Source organism: Pogoniulus pusillus, chromosome 7 (assembly GCF_015220805.1).
Source record: "Pogoniulus pusillus isolate bPogPus1 chromosome 7, bPogPus1.pri, whole genome shotgun sequence".
NCBI lineage: Eukaryota > Metazoa > Chordata > Aves > Piciformes > Lybiidae > Pogoniulus > Pogoniulus pusillus.
In genome coordinates this window covers 37,485,540-37,501,776 of record NC_087270.1, presented here as the reverse complement: position 1 = coordinate 37,501,776, position 16,237 = coordinate 37,485,540, and the positions used below count along the sequence as shown (strand labels likewise).

Sequence of the window (16,237 nt, the reverse complement as noted above, 5' to 3'; positions counted from 1 at the left end):
AGGCTATAGCCAGGTGGGGTTGGTCTCTTCTGCCAGGCAAGCAGCAACAGAAGAAGGGGACACAGTCTCAAGTTGTGCCAGGGGAGGTATAGGCAGTGTCACAGACACACTGGACCCACCTCTGGCTCATTCGTGGTGCCACCAGGAGATGCTGATAGCAGAGAGAGATCTCTTTGGCTGCCCCAGAGGGTGTTAGGATAGTAAGCTCAATGTAAGGGAAAGGCAAGGCAAAAGGAGAAGGAAAAGGAAGAGAGAACCTCTGTGGCCTCTGCTCGTGGAGGAGTCCTGGTGGGGAGGGGTTTCCAGCACTGGCTGAGACTGGCAAAGAGCTGTTTGCATGGTGGGAAAGGGAAAAGGGAAAGGGAATGGGGCACTTAGTGCCATGGTCTGGTTGACTGGGCAGGGCTGGGTGCTAGGTTGGACTGGCTGAGCTTGGAGGTCTCTTCAAGCCTGACTGATTCAGGGGAAAGGAAAGGGGCACTTAGTGCCGTGGTGTAGTTGGTTGGATAGGGCTGGGTGCTAGCTTGGACTGGATGAACTTGGAGGTCTCTTCCAACCTGATTGATTCTATGAAAGGGAAAGGAGCACTTAGTGCCATGGTCTGGTTGGTTGGATAGGGCTGGATGCTAGGTTGGACTGGATGAACTTGGAGGTCTCTTCCAACCTGGTTGATTCTGGAGAAAGGGAAAGAGGCACTTAGTGATGTGGTGTAGTTGACTGGATAGGGCTGGGTGCTAGGTTGGACTGGATGAACTTGGAAGTCTCTTCCAACCTGCTTGATTCTATGATTTTAAGTCTCAGGTAACACTGAAACAAACAACAAACAACAACAACCCCAAAGAAAACAAACAAGAAAAGGGAAAAGAAAACCACTGCAACTTTCTGTGCTTAATAAAAAGGGTTTTAGGAGTTTGACAAACAGGGAGGCTGATGAGAATTTTCCACACGTGGGAAGAGAAGAACTGGAAGAACAAAACAAAACACAAACACACAAAACAAAAACAGCCCAGAGAAAAATAGTTAAGAAGTTGACTGGGTAGGGCTGGGTGCTAGGTTGGACTGGGTGATCTTGGAGGTCTCTTCCTACCTGGTTGATTCTATGATTCTGAGTGACAATTTCATTCATTTTGGACTTAGCTTTCAGCAGCAGCATCAGAAGCTGATGAGTTCAACATGTGCAATGTGGTTTCTTTTACCAGGAGGGTGGTGCTGTGGGAGGTGCACATGAAGGGATTAGTTAAGGCCTGATTCTGTTGTGGCAGGTGGTCTTTACTCCTTCTCCCTTGGTGCAAACCTGTAGTCAATAAGAGCAATTAGCAGTGATTCAGAGGTGGGGGTGTGATTGTGTTCACATGCAGCGGTGTGGAAACTGAACCATAGAATTAGTCAGGGTAGGAAGGGACCACAAGGAGCAGCCAGTTCCAACCCCCCTGCCATGCCCAGGGACACCCTACCCTAGAGCAGGCTGCACACAGCCTCACACAGCCTGGCCTCAAACACCTCCAGCCATGGGGCCTCAACCACCTCCCTGGGCAACCCAGTCCAGCCTCTCACCACTCTCCTGCTCAACAACTTCCTCCTCACCTCCATTCTCAAGCTCCCCACCTCCAGCTTTGCTCCATTCCCCCCACTCCTGCCACTCTCTGACAGCCTCAGAAGTCCCTCCCCAGAGGACAGAGGCTGCAAAACCCCTGAAATTCATTGTTTATGAAGAGCATTTTCTCCTCATGCTCTGTTAATGAGGGGCAGGACTCTCCAGATCTCCAGCTCTGGAGAAGGAAAAGGAAGAGAGAACCTCTGTGGCCTCTGCTCGTGGAGGAGTCCTGGTGGGGAGGGGTTTCCAGCACTGGCTGAGACTGGCAAAGGGTTGTTTGCATGGTGGGAAAGGGAAAAGGGAAAGGGAGTGAGGCACTTAGTGCCATGGTCTGCTTGATTGGACAGGGCTGGGTGCTAGGTTGGACTGCCTGAGCTTGGAAGTCTCTTCCCACCTGGTTGGTTTTATGATTCTATGAAAGGGAAAGGGAGTGAGAATGAGGCACTTAGTGCCATGGTCTGGTTGATTGGGCAGGGCTGGGTGCTAGGTTGGACTGGCTGAGCTTGGAGGTCTCTTCCAACCTGGTTGATTCTATGAAAGGGAAAGGAGAAGGGGAAAGGGAAGTGGAACTCCTGTGCCCCCTACTCTGGAGGAGTCCTAGCGGGGGGTGAGGACTTCCAACGCTGGCTGAGACTGGAAAAAAGCTTATTACAAGGAAAGGAGAGGAGAGGGAGAGGAGAGGGAGAGGAGAGGGAGAGGAGAGGGAGAGGAGAGGGAGAGGAGAGGGAGAGGAGAGGGAGAGGAGAGGGAGAGGAGAGGGAGAGGAGAGGAAAGGAAAGGAAAGGGGAAAGGAGAAGAAGAGGAAAGGAGAAGAAGAGGAAAGGAGAAGAAGAGGAAAGGAGAAGAAGAGGAAAGGAGAAGAAGAGGAAAGGAGAAGAAGAGGAAAGGAGAAGAAGAGGAAAGGAGAAGAAGAGGAAAGGAGAAGAAGAGGAAAGGAAAGGAAGGGAAAGGAGAAGAAGAGGAAAGGAAAGGAGAGGAAAGGAAAGGAGAGGAGAAGGAAAGGAAAGGAGAAGGGAAAGGAGAAGGAAAGGAGGAAGGTGAGGGCGGGCCGTGCCGCTACTGAATAATTCAGCCGTGGGGACGGGGCGGGGGGAGGCACCGCACGGAGCTCCGGATCGCGGCTGGCCGCCGGGCACCGCACCGCGCACTTGGCCGCGCAGCGTAGGGAGAGCAGCCGGCAGCGCTCCGCACCCAGCTCCGCACCATGGCTTTGATGCTGCAGCTCCGCACCGTCTCCGGCCTCCGCGGCAGAGCCGATCGCATCGCCAAAGCGGCTTTCAGAGGTACGGGGCAGGAAGGGAGGGGGGTGCCGGAGTGGGTCCTTCCCTGCCGCCCTCCATCCCCGCCTCAGTTTGCCCAGCGCGGCCGTGCAGAGGCTGGGGAGGGGGATTCGAGCCTGGCGGCTTTAAGGGCTGCACACCTCTCTGACCAGGGCATGAGACCATCCTTCCAAACTGCTCTCTCGGTGTACCGCTGCCCGTCTGTGCTCGGCCTGGGACACTGCAGCCACCCTCCCTACCCCCCCCATTCCTCCTGGGGAGGGGGATTCGTCCAGCCGAAAGGAGGTAAAGCCTTAAGGGCAACCAAACCCTCCCCGGAGAGGGACCGTGCCTCGATGGGGTGGAGCGGGGCTCTTGCAGTAGGGTCGAGGGCTTGCTCGCATAGCTGGGCACCAGGTGCCCCTGGAAGGAGCAGGAGGAGGACTTAGGTTATGATTGCTGGGACCTGGATCTCTTCTAAGCACGCTGCAGCTTTGGGTTTTCCACTCGGGTCAGCACAAGCTCTAAAGCTTTGCATGGGAGGATGCAAAAGAAGCAAGAACTCTCCGGGCATGCATACCCCCGGCAGCAGCCAAACCTTTCCCAAACACCTTTGGGGAGAAGGCTCAATATGAGCTCACTGCCTGGTGCCAGATCTGGCCTCTGGCTTGTGGGAGCCCACAGGCAGGCAGAGGAAGGTGTGGGATGGTTTGGCAGCATCAGGTGTGGGGAAGAGCAAGCCCTTCTCTTGGTAAATGCAAAGGAGCAGGTTTGTCAATCACCTGCACACCAGGCTAGCCAGCAGAGCCTGAAATGGCCACCCCTGCACAGCTTTAACACAGCAGAGCAATTAAAAAGTGTAATTACCCACTCATTTCCCCATCCCTGCTCCCCTCCTCCCCCCGCCCCAGCATTGGTGCAGTGGAACAGATCCTATACCTGGCCAACAGCAAAACCTGGAGCGGTCCCAGCCCTAAGCACCCCTTGGTGATATCCCACTGCCTGCCCTAGGAACAGGACCAAAGGCCACCATTAGTTTTCTTCATCCTCCTTCACAGGAGGACCCACATCTCCCATCCTGAGCCAAGCACAGTCCCTGTTGCATGAGCAGGATCCAATATCCATCCTTGTTTTGACATCTTTGCATAAGAGCCACCACAAAACTCGATGGTTCAACTGGTGGGCAATGGGAATGATCCCCTCTCTGGGGTACTTTGAGATCAGCACTTCACTCACAGCCCTTCCCCAGCACAAGTCAGGGATTGACCTGTTGCAAAGCAGCTCCAAAGAGAAAGACCTGGGAGTGCTGCTGAACAACAAGTCACCCATGAGGCAGAAATGGCCAAGAAAGCAAATGGTCTCCTGGGGAACAGTCAGAAGAGTGTGGCCAGCAGGTGAAGGCAGGTTTTACTTTCCCTGTACTCTGTCCTAGGGAGGCTACATCTGGAGTATTGGATCCAGCTCTGGGTCTTCCAGGTCAGAAGAGGCAAGGAACTACAGGAGAGAGGCCAGTGGAGGCTATGGAGAGGATGAGGGGACTGGAACATCTCTCCTATGAGGGAAGGCTGTGAGCACTGGGGCTGTTTAGCCTGGAGAAAAGCAGCCTAATGGGGGATCTTCTCAATGTTGATCAATAGCTGAGGGGCAGGGGGGCAAGAGAATGTGGCCAGACTCTTTTCAGTGGTGCCTAGAGACAGGACAAGGAGCAAAGGGGCACAAACTGGAACCCAGGAGGTTCCACCAGAACGTGAAGCAAAAATCCTTTCCTGTGAGTGTGCCAGAGCCCCAGACCAGGCTACCCAGAGAGGCTGTGAAATCTCCTCTCTGGAAAGATTCCAAACCTTCCTGGAAGTGATCCTGGGCAACCTGCTGGGAGTGCACCTGCACTGTCAGAGGGATTGCACTAGGTGATCTCCAGAGGTCCCTTCCAAGCAATACCATTCCATGATTCTGTGTGGTCTTGCTTTACCCACCCCCCTGAGCTTCCACTAATTCCCTTGCAGAGCCTTTATCAGGTACCAGGACACTTCTCCAGGCTCACTTCCATCATCCTCCCAGGCATGAGCTGGCTACTGCATGGTGCAGGACTCCCATCACTGTCATGTCACCCAGAGAGGATGGCATTGAACTTTACAGCTATGTCTTCTACCCTGGTGCTTAGCCATAATGAGTTTGCCTCTTCTCATAAACATTTCTTTGCCAAGGGAGAATTTTGGTGTAGTATTTGAGGACAGTTGGGTATGAGCTGGATATCTTTTTTCCCCCCAAGAGTTTGATGCAACTGATTTTTTTGTGGAAAGAGGTTTAAATTCACTCTATGAATGCAGCAGATATTGCCCACACCTGCACCTGGGGATGCCTCATTCCATGTTCATCCTGGAAGCTGATGTCCACATCTTCTGTAAGCTTGGTCTTGCAGGAGAGGTAACCAGACCCAGCTGGATCCTGAGTTCATGGCTCATAAAATCCTACTGCTATAAGGGCGATAGAAACAGGTTAGGAGGCAGTCCCTTGTGTGGCTGGGTCAGTGAAGGCAGCAGGCAGGTGGATTAGGTCTGACCCAGCCTTTGGATGGGGTAGTGTGTGCAGAGAAGTTTGGATTCATGCCACTTGGTGTGTGTCCAAAGCTGCAGCAAGCCCTGTCTGTGCAGCTAGCAGCAGTTCAGCATCCTCTCACAACACTGAGCTCTCCACAGCCTACCTGCATCTCACCCAAATTACTTGTCCCAAGGGGGTAAAATGTGGGGACAGCTCTGTGCCTGTCCTAGAGACATGGGAAGTTTGTAGGACAAGGAGCAATGGGAGCAGTGGGTGTAAGCTGCAGCACAGGAGGATCCACCTCAACACAAGGGGGAACTTCTTGACTGTAAGGGTCCCAGAGCACTGGCACAGGCTGCCCAGAGAGGTTGTGGAGTCTCCTTCTCTGGAGCCTTTCCAGGCCTCTCTGGATGTGTTCCTGTGTGATCTGTGCTAGATTGTGTGGTCCTGCTCTGGCAGGGGGCTTGGACTGGATGATCTCCTTGGGTCCTTTCCAACCCCTAACATGCTGTGAGCCAGTGGAAGTCCAGGGATGGATCCTCTGGGTACCTTCTTGGCACATAGCAGCATTGAGGCACTCAGTGCCGTGGTCTAGTTGATTGGCCAGGGCTGGGTGCTAGGTTGGAGTGGCTGAGCTTGGAGGTCTCTTCCAACCTGGATGATTCTGTGATTGTCCTGAGTTGTGAGAGAGCACTGAGTCAAAACATGAGATGTGAATCTGTGTTAGGGCCACGTTCTGAATGGGGGGAGGACCAGAATGTGGATGTGTTCCTGTGTGGTCTGTGCTAGATTGTGTGGCCCTGCTCTGGCAGGGCGATTGGACTCAGTGATCTCCTTTGGTCCCTTCTAACCCCTAACATGCTGTGAGCCTGTGGAAGTCCAGGGACAGATCCTCTGGGTACCTTCTTGACACATAGCAGCATTGAGGCACTCAGTGCCATGGTCTAGTTGCTTGGCCAGGGCTGGGTGCTAGGTTGGAGTGGATGAGCTTGGAGGTCTCTTCCAACCTGGATGATTCTATGATTGTCCTGAGTTGTGAGAGAGCATTGATCCAAAACATGAGATGTGAATCTCTGCCAGGACCTTGTTCTGAATGGGGGGGACCAGAATTCTCACACCTTGATGTGGTGTTCATGGGAGGATGGCCTCTCTGACGCACTGTGTATCTCAACAGCTGCAGTGAGATAGAGTTCTGACATACTCTCAGCCTTTGCTTGATGCACTTGATGGAACTTCATAGAATTCTCTCCTCACAGGGCTGTGCTCCAGGCCCCTCACCAGCTTTGTTACCCTTCTCTGGACACATTCCAGTATCTCACCATCTCTCTTGAACTGAGTTCTGTTGAATTTCAGTTCTGTTCAAACACCCCCCAGCTCCCTCAGGCTCTCCTGGCAGGATTAGTGTTACTGCAGTCCTTCTGGAGTTGCTAAGCACTGCAGGGAGGGATGCTCTTTGCCCAGTCAAGGCACCACTTTGCTGCTGCCTTCTCCTCACTTGCTGACAGCACAGCCTGGAGGTTCAGGCAGAGCTTCCAGAGTGGGTGTTTGCTCATTCAGCTGAAAGGATCTACTATGGCACAAAAAGAAGCCAAAGGAGGAGTTTGGTGTGACAGGCTGCTGTGTGCAGGTGGGCAGCACTCTGTAATGCTGCTCGACTTCAGCTCAGGTGGGAGCTGAATACATCACAACCTTGTTAAAAGCCTTCCTTCAGAAAGGGCTGACAGCTGTGTGGGATGGTGATGGAACAGAGCTGCTCCTTTTCTCTCAGGGATCCCAGATTCCCAACACCCCCTACAAGCTGCACTAGCTGCACTTTGCCAAGAGGAGAAACTGAGGGGTGAGGAGAAGCTCCCAGTTCTGAGCCCGTGGGAGCAAGCAGAGAGTGGTGGCAGCCCCTGGCCAGGAAGTGTAGAGGAGAGGTGAGCCGAAATCCACTCCCACACCTGAGCATCAAGGACTTATCTCCCACCATGGTGTTGGATTTGACTCACCAAACTCCCAGGGGATGCTCATCTGCTGGGAATTTGGGAGTGTTAACCAGCAAGATCCATTGCATTTATGACCCTCTCAATTTGTTCATGGATTTGGGGATGGGTTTGAACTTCAATGACTTGTAAGCCTCTTGTCATCCCACTGCATCTGCTCTAGGCTGGTTTGAAGATAGGGAGGCTCTCCAGAGGGATCTGGGCAGGCTGGACCTCTTCTCCCACAAACCAAGCCAGAAGAGACATCCTCAATTGTACCAGGAGAGATTCAGATTGGACATGAGGAACGATTTTTATTCTCCCCCCCAAAAGGGTTGTCAAAGCCTGAAACAGGCTGCCCAGGGAAGTGGTGGAGTCCCCATCCCTGGAAGGATTCATAAAATCAAGCAGGTTGGAAGAGAGCTCCAAGCTCAGCCAGTCCAACCTAGCACCCAGCCCTGCCCAACCAACCAGACCATGGCACTAAGTGCCTCAGCCAGGCTTGGCTTCAACACCTCCAGGCACAGAGACTCCACCACCTCCCTGGGCAGCCCATTCCAATGCCAATCACTCTCTCTGACAACAACTTCCTAACAACATCCAGCCTAGACCTCCTCTGACACTACTTGAGACTCTGTCCCCTTGCTCTGTCCTCTTGTCTGCTTGCCTGGCAGAAGATCCCAACCCCACCTGGCTACAGCCTCCCTTCAGGGAGTTGCAGACAGCAATGAGCTCTGCCCTGAGCCTCCTCTTCTGCAGGCTGCACACCCCCAGCTCCCTCAGCCTCTCCTCACAGGGCTGTGCTCCAGGCCCCTCACCACCTTCCTTGCCCTTCTCTGGGCACCTTCCAGCACCTCAACATCTCTCTTGAATTGAGGAGCCCAGAACTGGACACAGCACTCAAGGTGTGGCCTGAGCAGTGCTGAGTCCAGGGGCAGAAGAACCTCCCTTGTCCTGCTGCCCACACTGCTCCTGATCCAGCCCAGGATGCCATTGGCTCTCCTGCCCACCTGGGCACACTGCTGCCTCATCTTCAGCTACTCTCTACCAGCACCCCCAGGTCCCTTTCTGCCTGGCTGCTCTCAGCCACTCTGTCCCCAGCCTGTAGCACTGCTTGGGGTTGTTGGGGCCAAAGCAGATTGAAAAGCTGTGTAGATGTGGTGCTGAGGGGCACAGTGATGTGGCAGTGCTGGGTTAATAGTTGGATCTGCTGATCTTAAAGGTCTCTTTCAGTGTAAATGATTCTATGAAAGTGTCTCCAGAGGCCCAAATCCATTGTCACTGCAGTTCTGCACCTCTTTTCTCTGCAGCCAAAATTCAGCTAGGGATGAAATCAAGGTCTTCTACAAATGCTTTCTCTTCAGGCTAGTTGCTGAGGAACAGCAGGAAAATGGTGAATTGCCTTCACCTTGCCCATTTTGGAGGTGCCTGGTCCTGCCCCTCAGTGAAGTCTGAGCTTTTACAAGGTAGGGTCACATATCCCTAGCAGGGTTATCGCTCCAAAGGCAACCTGATTGCAGCTGTGAAGGGGAACACTTGTGTCCAGGTGCAGTTAGAGCTCTTGCCAACTAATTGCTCACAGTATCACAGTATCATCAGGGTTGGAAGAGACCTCACAGATCATCAAGTCCAACCCTTTACCACAGAGCTCAAGGCCAGACCATGGCACCAAGTGCCACGTCCAATCCTGAACAGCTCCAGGGACGGCGACTCCACCACCTCCCCGGGCAGCCCATTCCAGTGTCCAATGACTCTCTCAGTGAAGAACTTTCTCCTCACCTCCAGCCTAAATCTCCCCTGGTGCAGCCTGAGGCTGTGTCCTCTTGTTCTGGTGCTGGCCACCTGAGAGAAGAGAGCAACCTCCTCCTGGCCACAACCACCCCTCAGGTAGTTGTAGACAGCAATAAGGTCTCCCCTGAGCCTCCTCTTCTCCAGGCTAACCAATCCCAGCTCCCTCAGCCTCTCCTCGTAGGGCTGTGCTCAAGGCCTCTCCCCAGCCTCGTTGCCCTTCTCTGGACACGCTCAAGCATCTCAATGTCCCTCCTAAACTGGGGGGCCCAGAACTGAACACAGCACTCAAGGTGTGGTCTAACCAGGGCAGAGTACAGGGGCAGAATGACCTCCCTGCTCCTGCTGACCACACCATTCCTGATGCAGGCCAGGATGCCACTGGCTCTCTTGGCCACCTGGGCACACTGCTGGCTCATGTTCAGGTGGGTATCAATCAGCACCCCCAGATCCCTCTCTGTCTGGCTGCTCTCAGCCACTCCGACCCCAGCCTGTATCTCTGCATGGGGTTGTTGTGGCCAGAGTGCAGCACCCTGCACTTGGAGCTATTGCTCCAAGCACCCTGCACAGATGGAGTTGTAAAGAGCTTCTTGGTGGGGTTCTGTCTCCAAATTAGGGTGTGAGTGAGGGAGATCATTCACTGATGCCACCTGGAGCACCACTGGGCAATGGTGAACAAGGATATCACTGTAATGAAGCATGGCTGTGATGCTGGCTGGATTGGCAGGGCATGAGGAAGGAGCATCCCACCCTGTTGGCTTAAGTCATGATCTTAGAAGAAACCTTTTCAGTGGCAGATTATCTCTCTTGGAGTATCTTCTCCCTGATATTCCTTCCCTGTTTATCCACTGCCAGATGATTCATCCCCTTGCCTGTGCACATCTCCTCATTATCTCTGTGAGGGTGCTCTGCTGCTCACCCTTGGGCTCACAACAAGGCTCAGATGTTAAACAGCTCCAGGTTCTTCATAGAACTTCATCTTCATAGAACCAAGCAGGTTGGAAGAGACCTCCAAGCTCTTCCAGTCCAATCTATCACTCAGGAAGCTCTTCACAGAGAGAGTGATTGGCATTGGAAAGGGCTGCCCAGGGAGGTGGTGGAGTCACCATCCCTGGAGGTGTTGAAGCAAAGGCTGGATGAGACACTTAGTGCCATGGTCTGGTTGCTTGGCCAGGGCTGGGTGCTAGGTTGGACTGGATGAGCTTGGAGGTCTGTCCCAACCTGCTTGATTCTATGTCCTCCCTCTGCATCTCTGACCCACACAAATGTCCCCTGCTGCCTTTTCTCCATCCCAGGCAATGCCTACAGACTGCATCCCACCAAGGCCACCCACGCAGACCCAAACCCCAGGGTGTTTCTACCCCAAGCTGTGTCTGCTGTGCAGCTGAAGTGTGCCCAGGCAGCCAAGAAGGCAAACAGCATCCTGGCTTGCATCAGCAACAGTGTGGCCAGCAGGACTAGGGCAGGGATTGTCCCCCCCTGCACTGGGCACTGATGAGGCCACATCTCAAATCCTGGGTTCAGTTTTGGGCTCCTCACTACCACTGAGGTGCTGGACCATATCCAGAGAAGGGCACCCAGAGGAGGTGGTGAAGGGTCTGGGGCACTAATCCTGTGAGCAACAGCTGCAGGACATGGCTTTATTCATTGCAACCAACCTATTCTTCCTCCCCTCTCTCCAGGGCTCTCCTTCTACACCAGAGTGCTTGAAAACTGTGAGGATGAGGCCAGGTTTGACGAGGTAAGAGAGGATGTGTTCTGTGCCTGGGTTGCCTTGCACATCTGCTTTGCTTTGCCATGACTCCCTTTCCAGGTGGCTGCCAGAGAACCATGGAATGGTTTGGGTAGGCAGAGAGCTTTGAAGGAGGTGTGTAAGGTCAGGTCAGGTGAGGTCTGGAGCAGGTGAACCTCGTTGAGAGGTGTCCCCTTCCCATAGCAGGGAGGTTGGTGTAGGTGATCTCTAAGGTCCCTCCCAACTGAAGCCATTCTGTGATCTAGTTCATCCTTCCTTGCTCTCAGCAGGGACACCTTCAACTAGAACAGGATGCTCAGAACCCCACCCAGCCTGACCTGTGATGGCTCCAGGCATGGGGCTTGGACTGCTTCTCTGGGCAACCTGGGCCAGTGTCTCACCACTCTCACAGAGCACTAACTGGGAGCTTGCTGGCCAGCAGGCAAACCTGTGCTCAGGGTGAGTGATGTCATCCCTCTGTCTGGTCTATTTTTAGTTTAAAACCATCACCCCCTGTCCTGTCACAGATGCATAGAATCAGGGTTGGAAGGGACCACAAGGAGCAGCCAGTTCCAACCCCCCTGCCATGCCCAGGGACACCCTACCCTAGAGCAGGCTGCACACAGCCTCACACAGCCTGGCCTCAAACACCTCCAGCCATGGGGCCTCAACCACCTCCCTGGGCAACCCAGTCCAGCCTCTCACCACTCTTGCTGAAGAACTTCCTCACATCCACTCTGAATCTCCTCACCTCCAGCTTAGCTCCCATCCAAACAAGCCCCACTAAAGGATCCTTCCCCATCTGGCCAACAACGAGACAAGGAGCCATGGGTGGAAGCTGAGGCATAGACAGTCCCTTGGAAACACAAGGGAGATATTTTTTACCCTGTGAGGGTGGCAGAACACTTCAACAGGCTGCCCAGGGGGATTGTGGAGTCTCCCCCTGCACTGGAACAGGCTGCCCAGGGAGGGGCTGTGGAGTCTCCCTCTGCACTGCAACAGGCTGCCCAGGGGGGCTGTGGAGTCTCCCCCTGCACTGGAACAGGCTGCCCAGGGGGGCTGTGGAGTCTCCCTCTGCACTGCAACAGGCTGCCCAGGGGGGCTGTGGAGTCTCCCTCTGCACTGGAACAGGCTGCCCAGGGGGGCTGTGGAGTCTCCCCCTGCACTGGAACAGGCTGCCCAGGGGGGCTGTGGAGTCTCCCTCTGCACTGCAACAGGCTGCCCAGGGGGGCTGTGGAGTCTCCCTCTGCACTGGAACAGGCTGCCCAGGGGGGCTGTGGAGTCTCCCCCTGCACTGGAACAGGCTGCCCAGGGAGGGGCTATGGAGTCTCCCTCTGCACTGGAACAGGCTGCCCAGGGGGGCTGTGGAGTCTCCCCCTGCACTGGAACAGGCTGCCCAGGAGGGGCTATGGAGTCTCCCTCTGCACTGGAACAGGCTGCCCAGGGAGGGGCTGTGGAGTCTCCCTCTGCACTGGAACAGGCTGCCCAGGGAGGGGCTGTGGAGTCTCCCCCTGCACTGGAACAGGCTGCCCAGGAGGGGCTGTGGAGTCTCCCTCTGCACTGGAACAGGCTGCCCAGGGAGGGGCTGTGGAGTCTCTCCCTGGAGATCCTCAACACCTGCCTGGATGTGTTCCTGTGTGATCTGCATTAGGAGATCCTGCTCTGGCAGGAGGCTTGGACTGGATGAGCTTTTGAGGTCCCTTCCAGCCCCTAACCTTCTGTGGTCCTAGGCCCCATTTAAGTGCTGAAAGACCACAATGAGCTCTCCCTGTAGCCTTCTCTTCTCCAGGTTGAACAACCCCAATTCTCTCAGCCTCTCCTCACAGCCAGGGGTGTTCTTCTGCTTTGGGTGCCAGTCCAGTGCTGTCTGACCTTCAGTGCCAGCTTTCAGCTAGGAAAGAAACAGAACTGAACTTCAACAGCAATCCATTCAAGAGAGATGTTGAGGTGCTGGAAGGTGTCCAGAGAAGGGCAAGGAAGGTGGTGAGGGGCCTGGAGCACAGCCCTGTGAGGAGAGGCTGAGGGAGCTGGGGGTGTGCAGCCTGCAGAAGAGGAGGCTCAGGGCTGACCTCATTGCTGTCTGCAACTGACTGAAGGGAGGCTGTAGCCAGGTGGGGTTGGGCTCTTCTGCCAGGCAAGCAGCAAGAGAAGCAGGGGACAGAGTGTGAAGCTGTGCCAGGGGAGGTCTAGGCTGGATGTTGTTAGGAAGTTGTTGTCAGAGAGAGTGATTGGCATTGGAATGGGCTGCCCAGGGAGGTGGTGGAGTCTCTGTGCCTGGAGGTGTTGAAGCCAAGCCTGGCTGAGGCACTTAGTGCCATGGTCTGGTTGCTTGGGCAGGGCTGGGTGCTAGGTTGGAGTGGCTGAGCTTGGAGGTCTCTTCCAACCTGCTTGATTCTATAAAAGCTGAGTTGTCAAGGCCTGGAACAAGCTGACCAGGGAGGTGATGGAAGGGTTGGAAAGCTCTGTAGGTGCTGAGGGGTGTCTTTCAGCAGTGATGTGGCTAAAGGTTAGACTTGATGATCTCAAATATCTCTTCCAACTAGAGCAATTCTGGGTGGTTCTAAATGACAGCCTTTTCTCAAGCAGTTCCCAAGAAAACAATCTGAGGCTACTGCAATAACATCACCCACACTAGCAGGGTGCAAAGGCACATTGCAAGTGGAAATGTTCTTGCAGGGTAGGATGGATGCTTCCTCTGCTTTCTGCTTTTGGGAGAAGATAACCTGCTCCCAGGGGCTGTAGAATATGATGCATGAGGAATACTAACAGCTTTGCATTGTCATTTTCTGACAATGAAAACAAGGAGCAACTGGCACAACACAGAAAGCAGGAGGTTTCACTTTGAACTTAGGGAGGAAGTAGTCCAAAGGTGCTGGAGCACTGGAGCAGGCTGCCCAGAGAGAATCATAGAATCAAGCAGGTTGGAAGAGACCTCCAAGCTCAGCCAGTCCAACCTAGCACCCAGCCCTGGCCAAGCAACCAGACCATGGCACTAAGTGCCTCAGCCAGGCTTGGCTTCAACACCTCCAGCCACAGAGACTCCACCACCTCCCTGGGCAGCCTATTCCAATGCCAATCACTCTCTCTGACAACAACTTCCTCCTAACATCCAGAGAGGTTGTGGAGTGTCCTTCTCTGGAGCCTTTCCAGGCCTGTCTGGATGTGTTCCTCTGTGATCTGTGCTAGATTGTGTGACCCTGCTCTGGCAGAGGGGTTGGACTGGATGATCTCCTTGGGTCCCTTCCAACCCCTAACATCCTGTGAACCTGTGATCATTTGTGTGAACTCCTTTGGACCTGCTGCAGCAAGTCCATGTCTGTCTTTTGCTGAGGACCATAGAGCTGGACATAGCACTGCAGATGGAGTTCACATAGAATCATGGAGTCACAAAACAGTTTGGGGTGGTGGAGTCACTGTTCCTGGAGGTGTTGAAGCCAAGCCTGGCTGAGGCACTTAGTGCCATGGTCTGGTTGGTTGGGCAGGGCTGGGTGCTAGGTTGGCCTGGCTGAGCTTGGAGGTCTCTTCCAACCTATTGATTCTATGACTCCACCACCTCCCTGGGCAGCCTGTTCCAACACTTCACCACTCTTTCAGTAAAGGAATTGTTCCTCCTGTCCAAATTAAACTTCCTCTGGCACAATTTCTTCCTGCTTCCCTCTCACAATGGGGTGCTGAAATGGTGACCCTAGGCCTGAAGGCTGCTGATGTCTCATATCCTATGTGGGCAATGCTTCTGAAGCTCACCCAGCTTGCTGATCACTGGGAGAGCAGCCAGAAAGGTGTGGTGGGGGGAGGAGGAAGAGTTGAAGGCTGCTCCTTGCCTCATCTGGATGTGAGGAGAAAGTTGTTTTCAGAGAGAGTGATTGGCATTGGAATGGGCTGCCCAGGGAGGTGGTGGAGTCTCTGTGCCTGGAGGTGTTGAAGCCAAGCCTGGCTGAGGCACTTAGTGCCATGGTCTGGTTGCTTGGGCAGGGCTGGGTGCTAGGTTGGACTGGCTGAGCTTGGAGGTCTCTTCCAACCTGCTTGATTCTATGATTCTATCTCAGAGCTGGCATGAAGCAGAAAACTCCAGTTAGGTTGATGTAAAGCTGGAGGATTCTTTGGCAGCACTAAAAAGCACATCACCTTTCCCTTCCACCACTTAACAGTCATGATCCTGGAGGTCTCTTCCAACCTGGTTGATTCTGTGATTCTGTGATGGGGATCTGTGCATGTTAGGTCAAGTATAAAGAGCTTAAACAACCTCAGATATAAGAGAGCCTTGGTCTGCATTCTGGTCTCTGTTGGTGTCTCTTACTGCATTCATGGTGGGGAGCCTCAGGCTAAGGATGGACTCTTCCCTGGAAGAAGAACATTGAGGTGCTGCAGTGTGTCCAAAGAATGGCAATGTAGCTGATGAAGGGCTTAGAGCACAAGTCTCTTGTGAAACATTTCCTTCCAACTTGCAGTTGTTTAGCCTGGAGAAAAAGGAGGCTTGGGGGAGACCTTCTCACCATCTACAGCTCCCTGAAGGGAGGCTGGAGTGAGTTTGTGTCAATCTCTTCTCCAGGCAACAAACAACAGAGCAAGAAGCAGCAGCTGCCTCAGGCTATGCTGGGGGAGGTTCAGGTTGCAGATGAAGAATAATTTCTGCCCCAAAAATGTTGCCAAGGCCTGCAAGAGGCTGTCCAGGGGAGCGGTGGTGTTAGCATCTCTGGAGAGAGTGAAAAGCTGTGTGGCAGTGGTGCTGAGGGACATGGCTCAGTGGTGACCTGGCAGTGCTGGCTTAATGGTTGGACCTGGTGGTCTTGAAGGTCTCTTCCAAGCAAAACAATTCTGTGATGTTATGTAGAGTACAGCACAAGCCACAGCAGAAGACAGCAGAGATGCAGCCCTGTTCCTTCTTCCCCTATTAAGATTCTCATTATCTTGTGCTGCTTAATGGCTCCTATGAGGACAGACTGAAGGAGTTGGAGCTGTGCAGGCTGCAGAAGAGGAGGCTCCCAGGTGACCTTCTTGTGGCCTGCCAGGGTCTGAAGTGGGCTACAAAACAGCTGGGGAGGGACTTTTGAGGCTGTGAGGGAGTGGCAGGAGTGGGGGGAATGGAGCAAAGCTGGAGGTGGGGAGATGGAGAGTGGAGGTGAGGAGGAAGTTGTTGAGCAGGAGAGTGGTGAGAGGCTGGACTGGGTTGCCCAGGGAGGTGGTTGAGGCCCCATGGCTGGAGGTGTTTGAGGCCAGGCTGTGTGAGGCTGTGTGCAGCCTGCTCTAGGGTAGGGTGTCCCTGGGCATGGCAGGGGGTTGGAACTGGCTGCTCCTTGTGGTCCCTTCCAACCCTGAGTGATTCTATGATCCTATGCTGGTCCAAGAGGACCCCAGGACACCT

At 54.0% G+C, this 16,237-nt stretch overlaps 1 protein-coding gene across 6 annotated transcripts in view; it reads left to right on the top strand.

Moving 5' to 3' along the window:
• The first annotated feature begins 2,422 nt into the window (after positions 1 to 2,422).
• Positions 2,423 to 16,237, top strand: part of OTOF (otoferlin) — a 129,370-nt gene continuing 115,555 nt past the window's right edge. For all 6 annotated transcript variants that reach the window (XM_064146568.1, XM_064146566.1, XM_064146565.1 and 3 more), the window contains exons 1-2: positions 2,423 to 2,877; positions 10,826 to 10,884. In XM_064146568.1, coding sequence (XP_064002638.1) covers positions 2,799 to 2,877; positions 10,826 to 10,884 — 138 coding nt within the window. In that variant the 5' untranslated portion in view covers positions 2,423 to 2,798. The remainder of the gene's footprint in view (positions 2,878 to 10,825; positions 10,885 to 16,237) is intronic.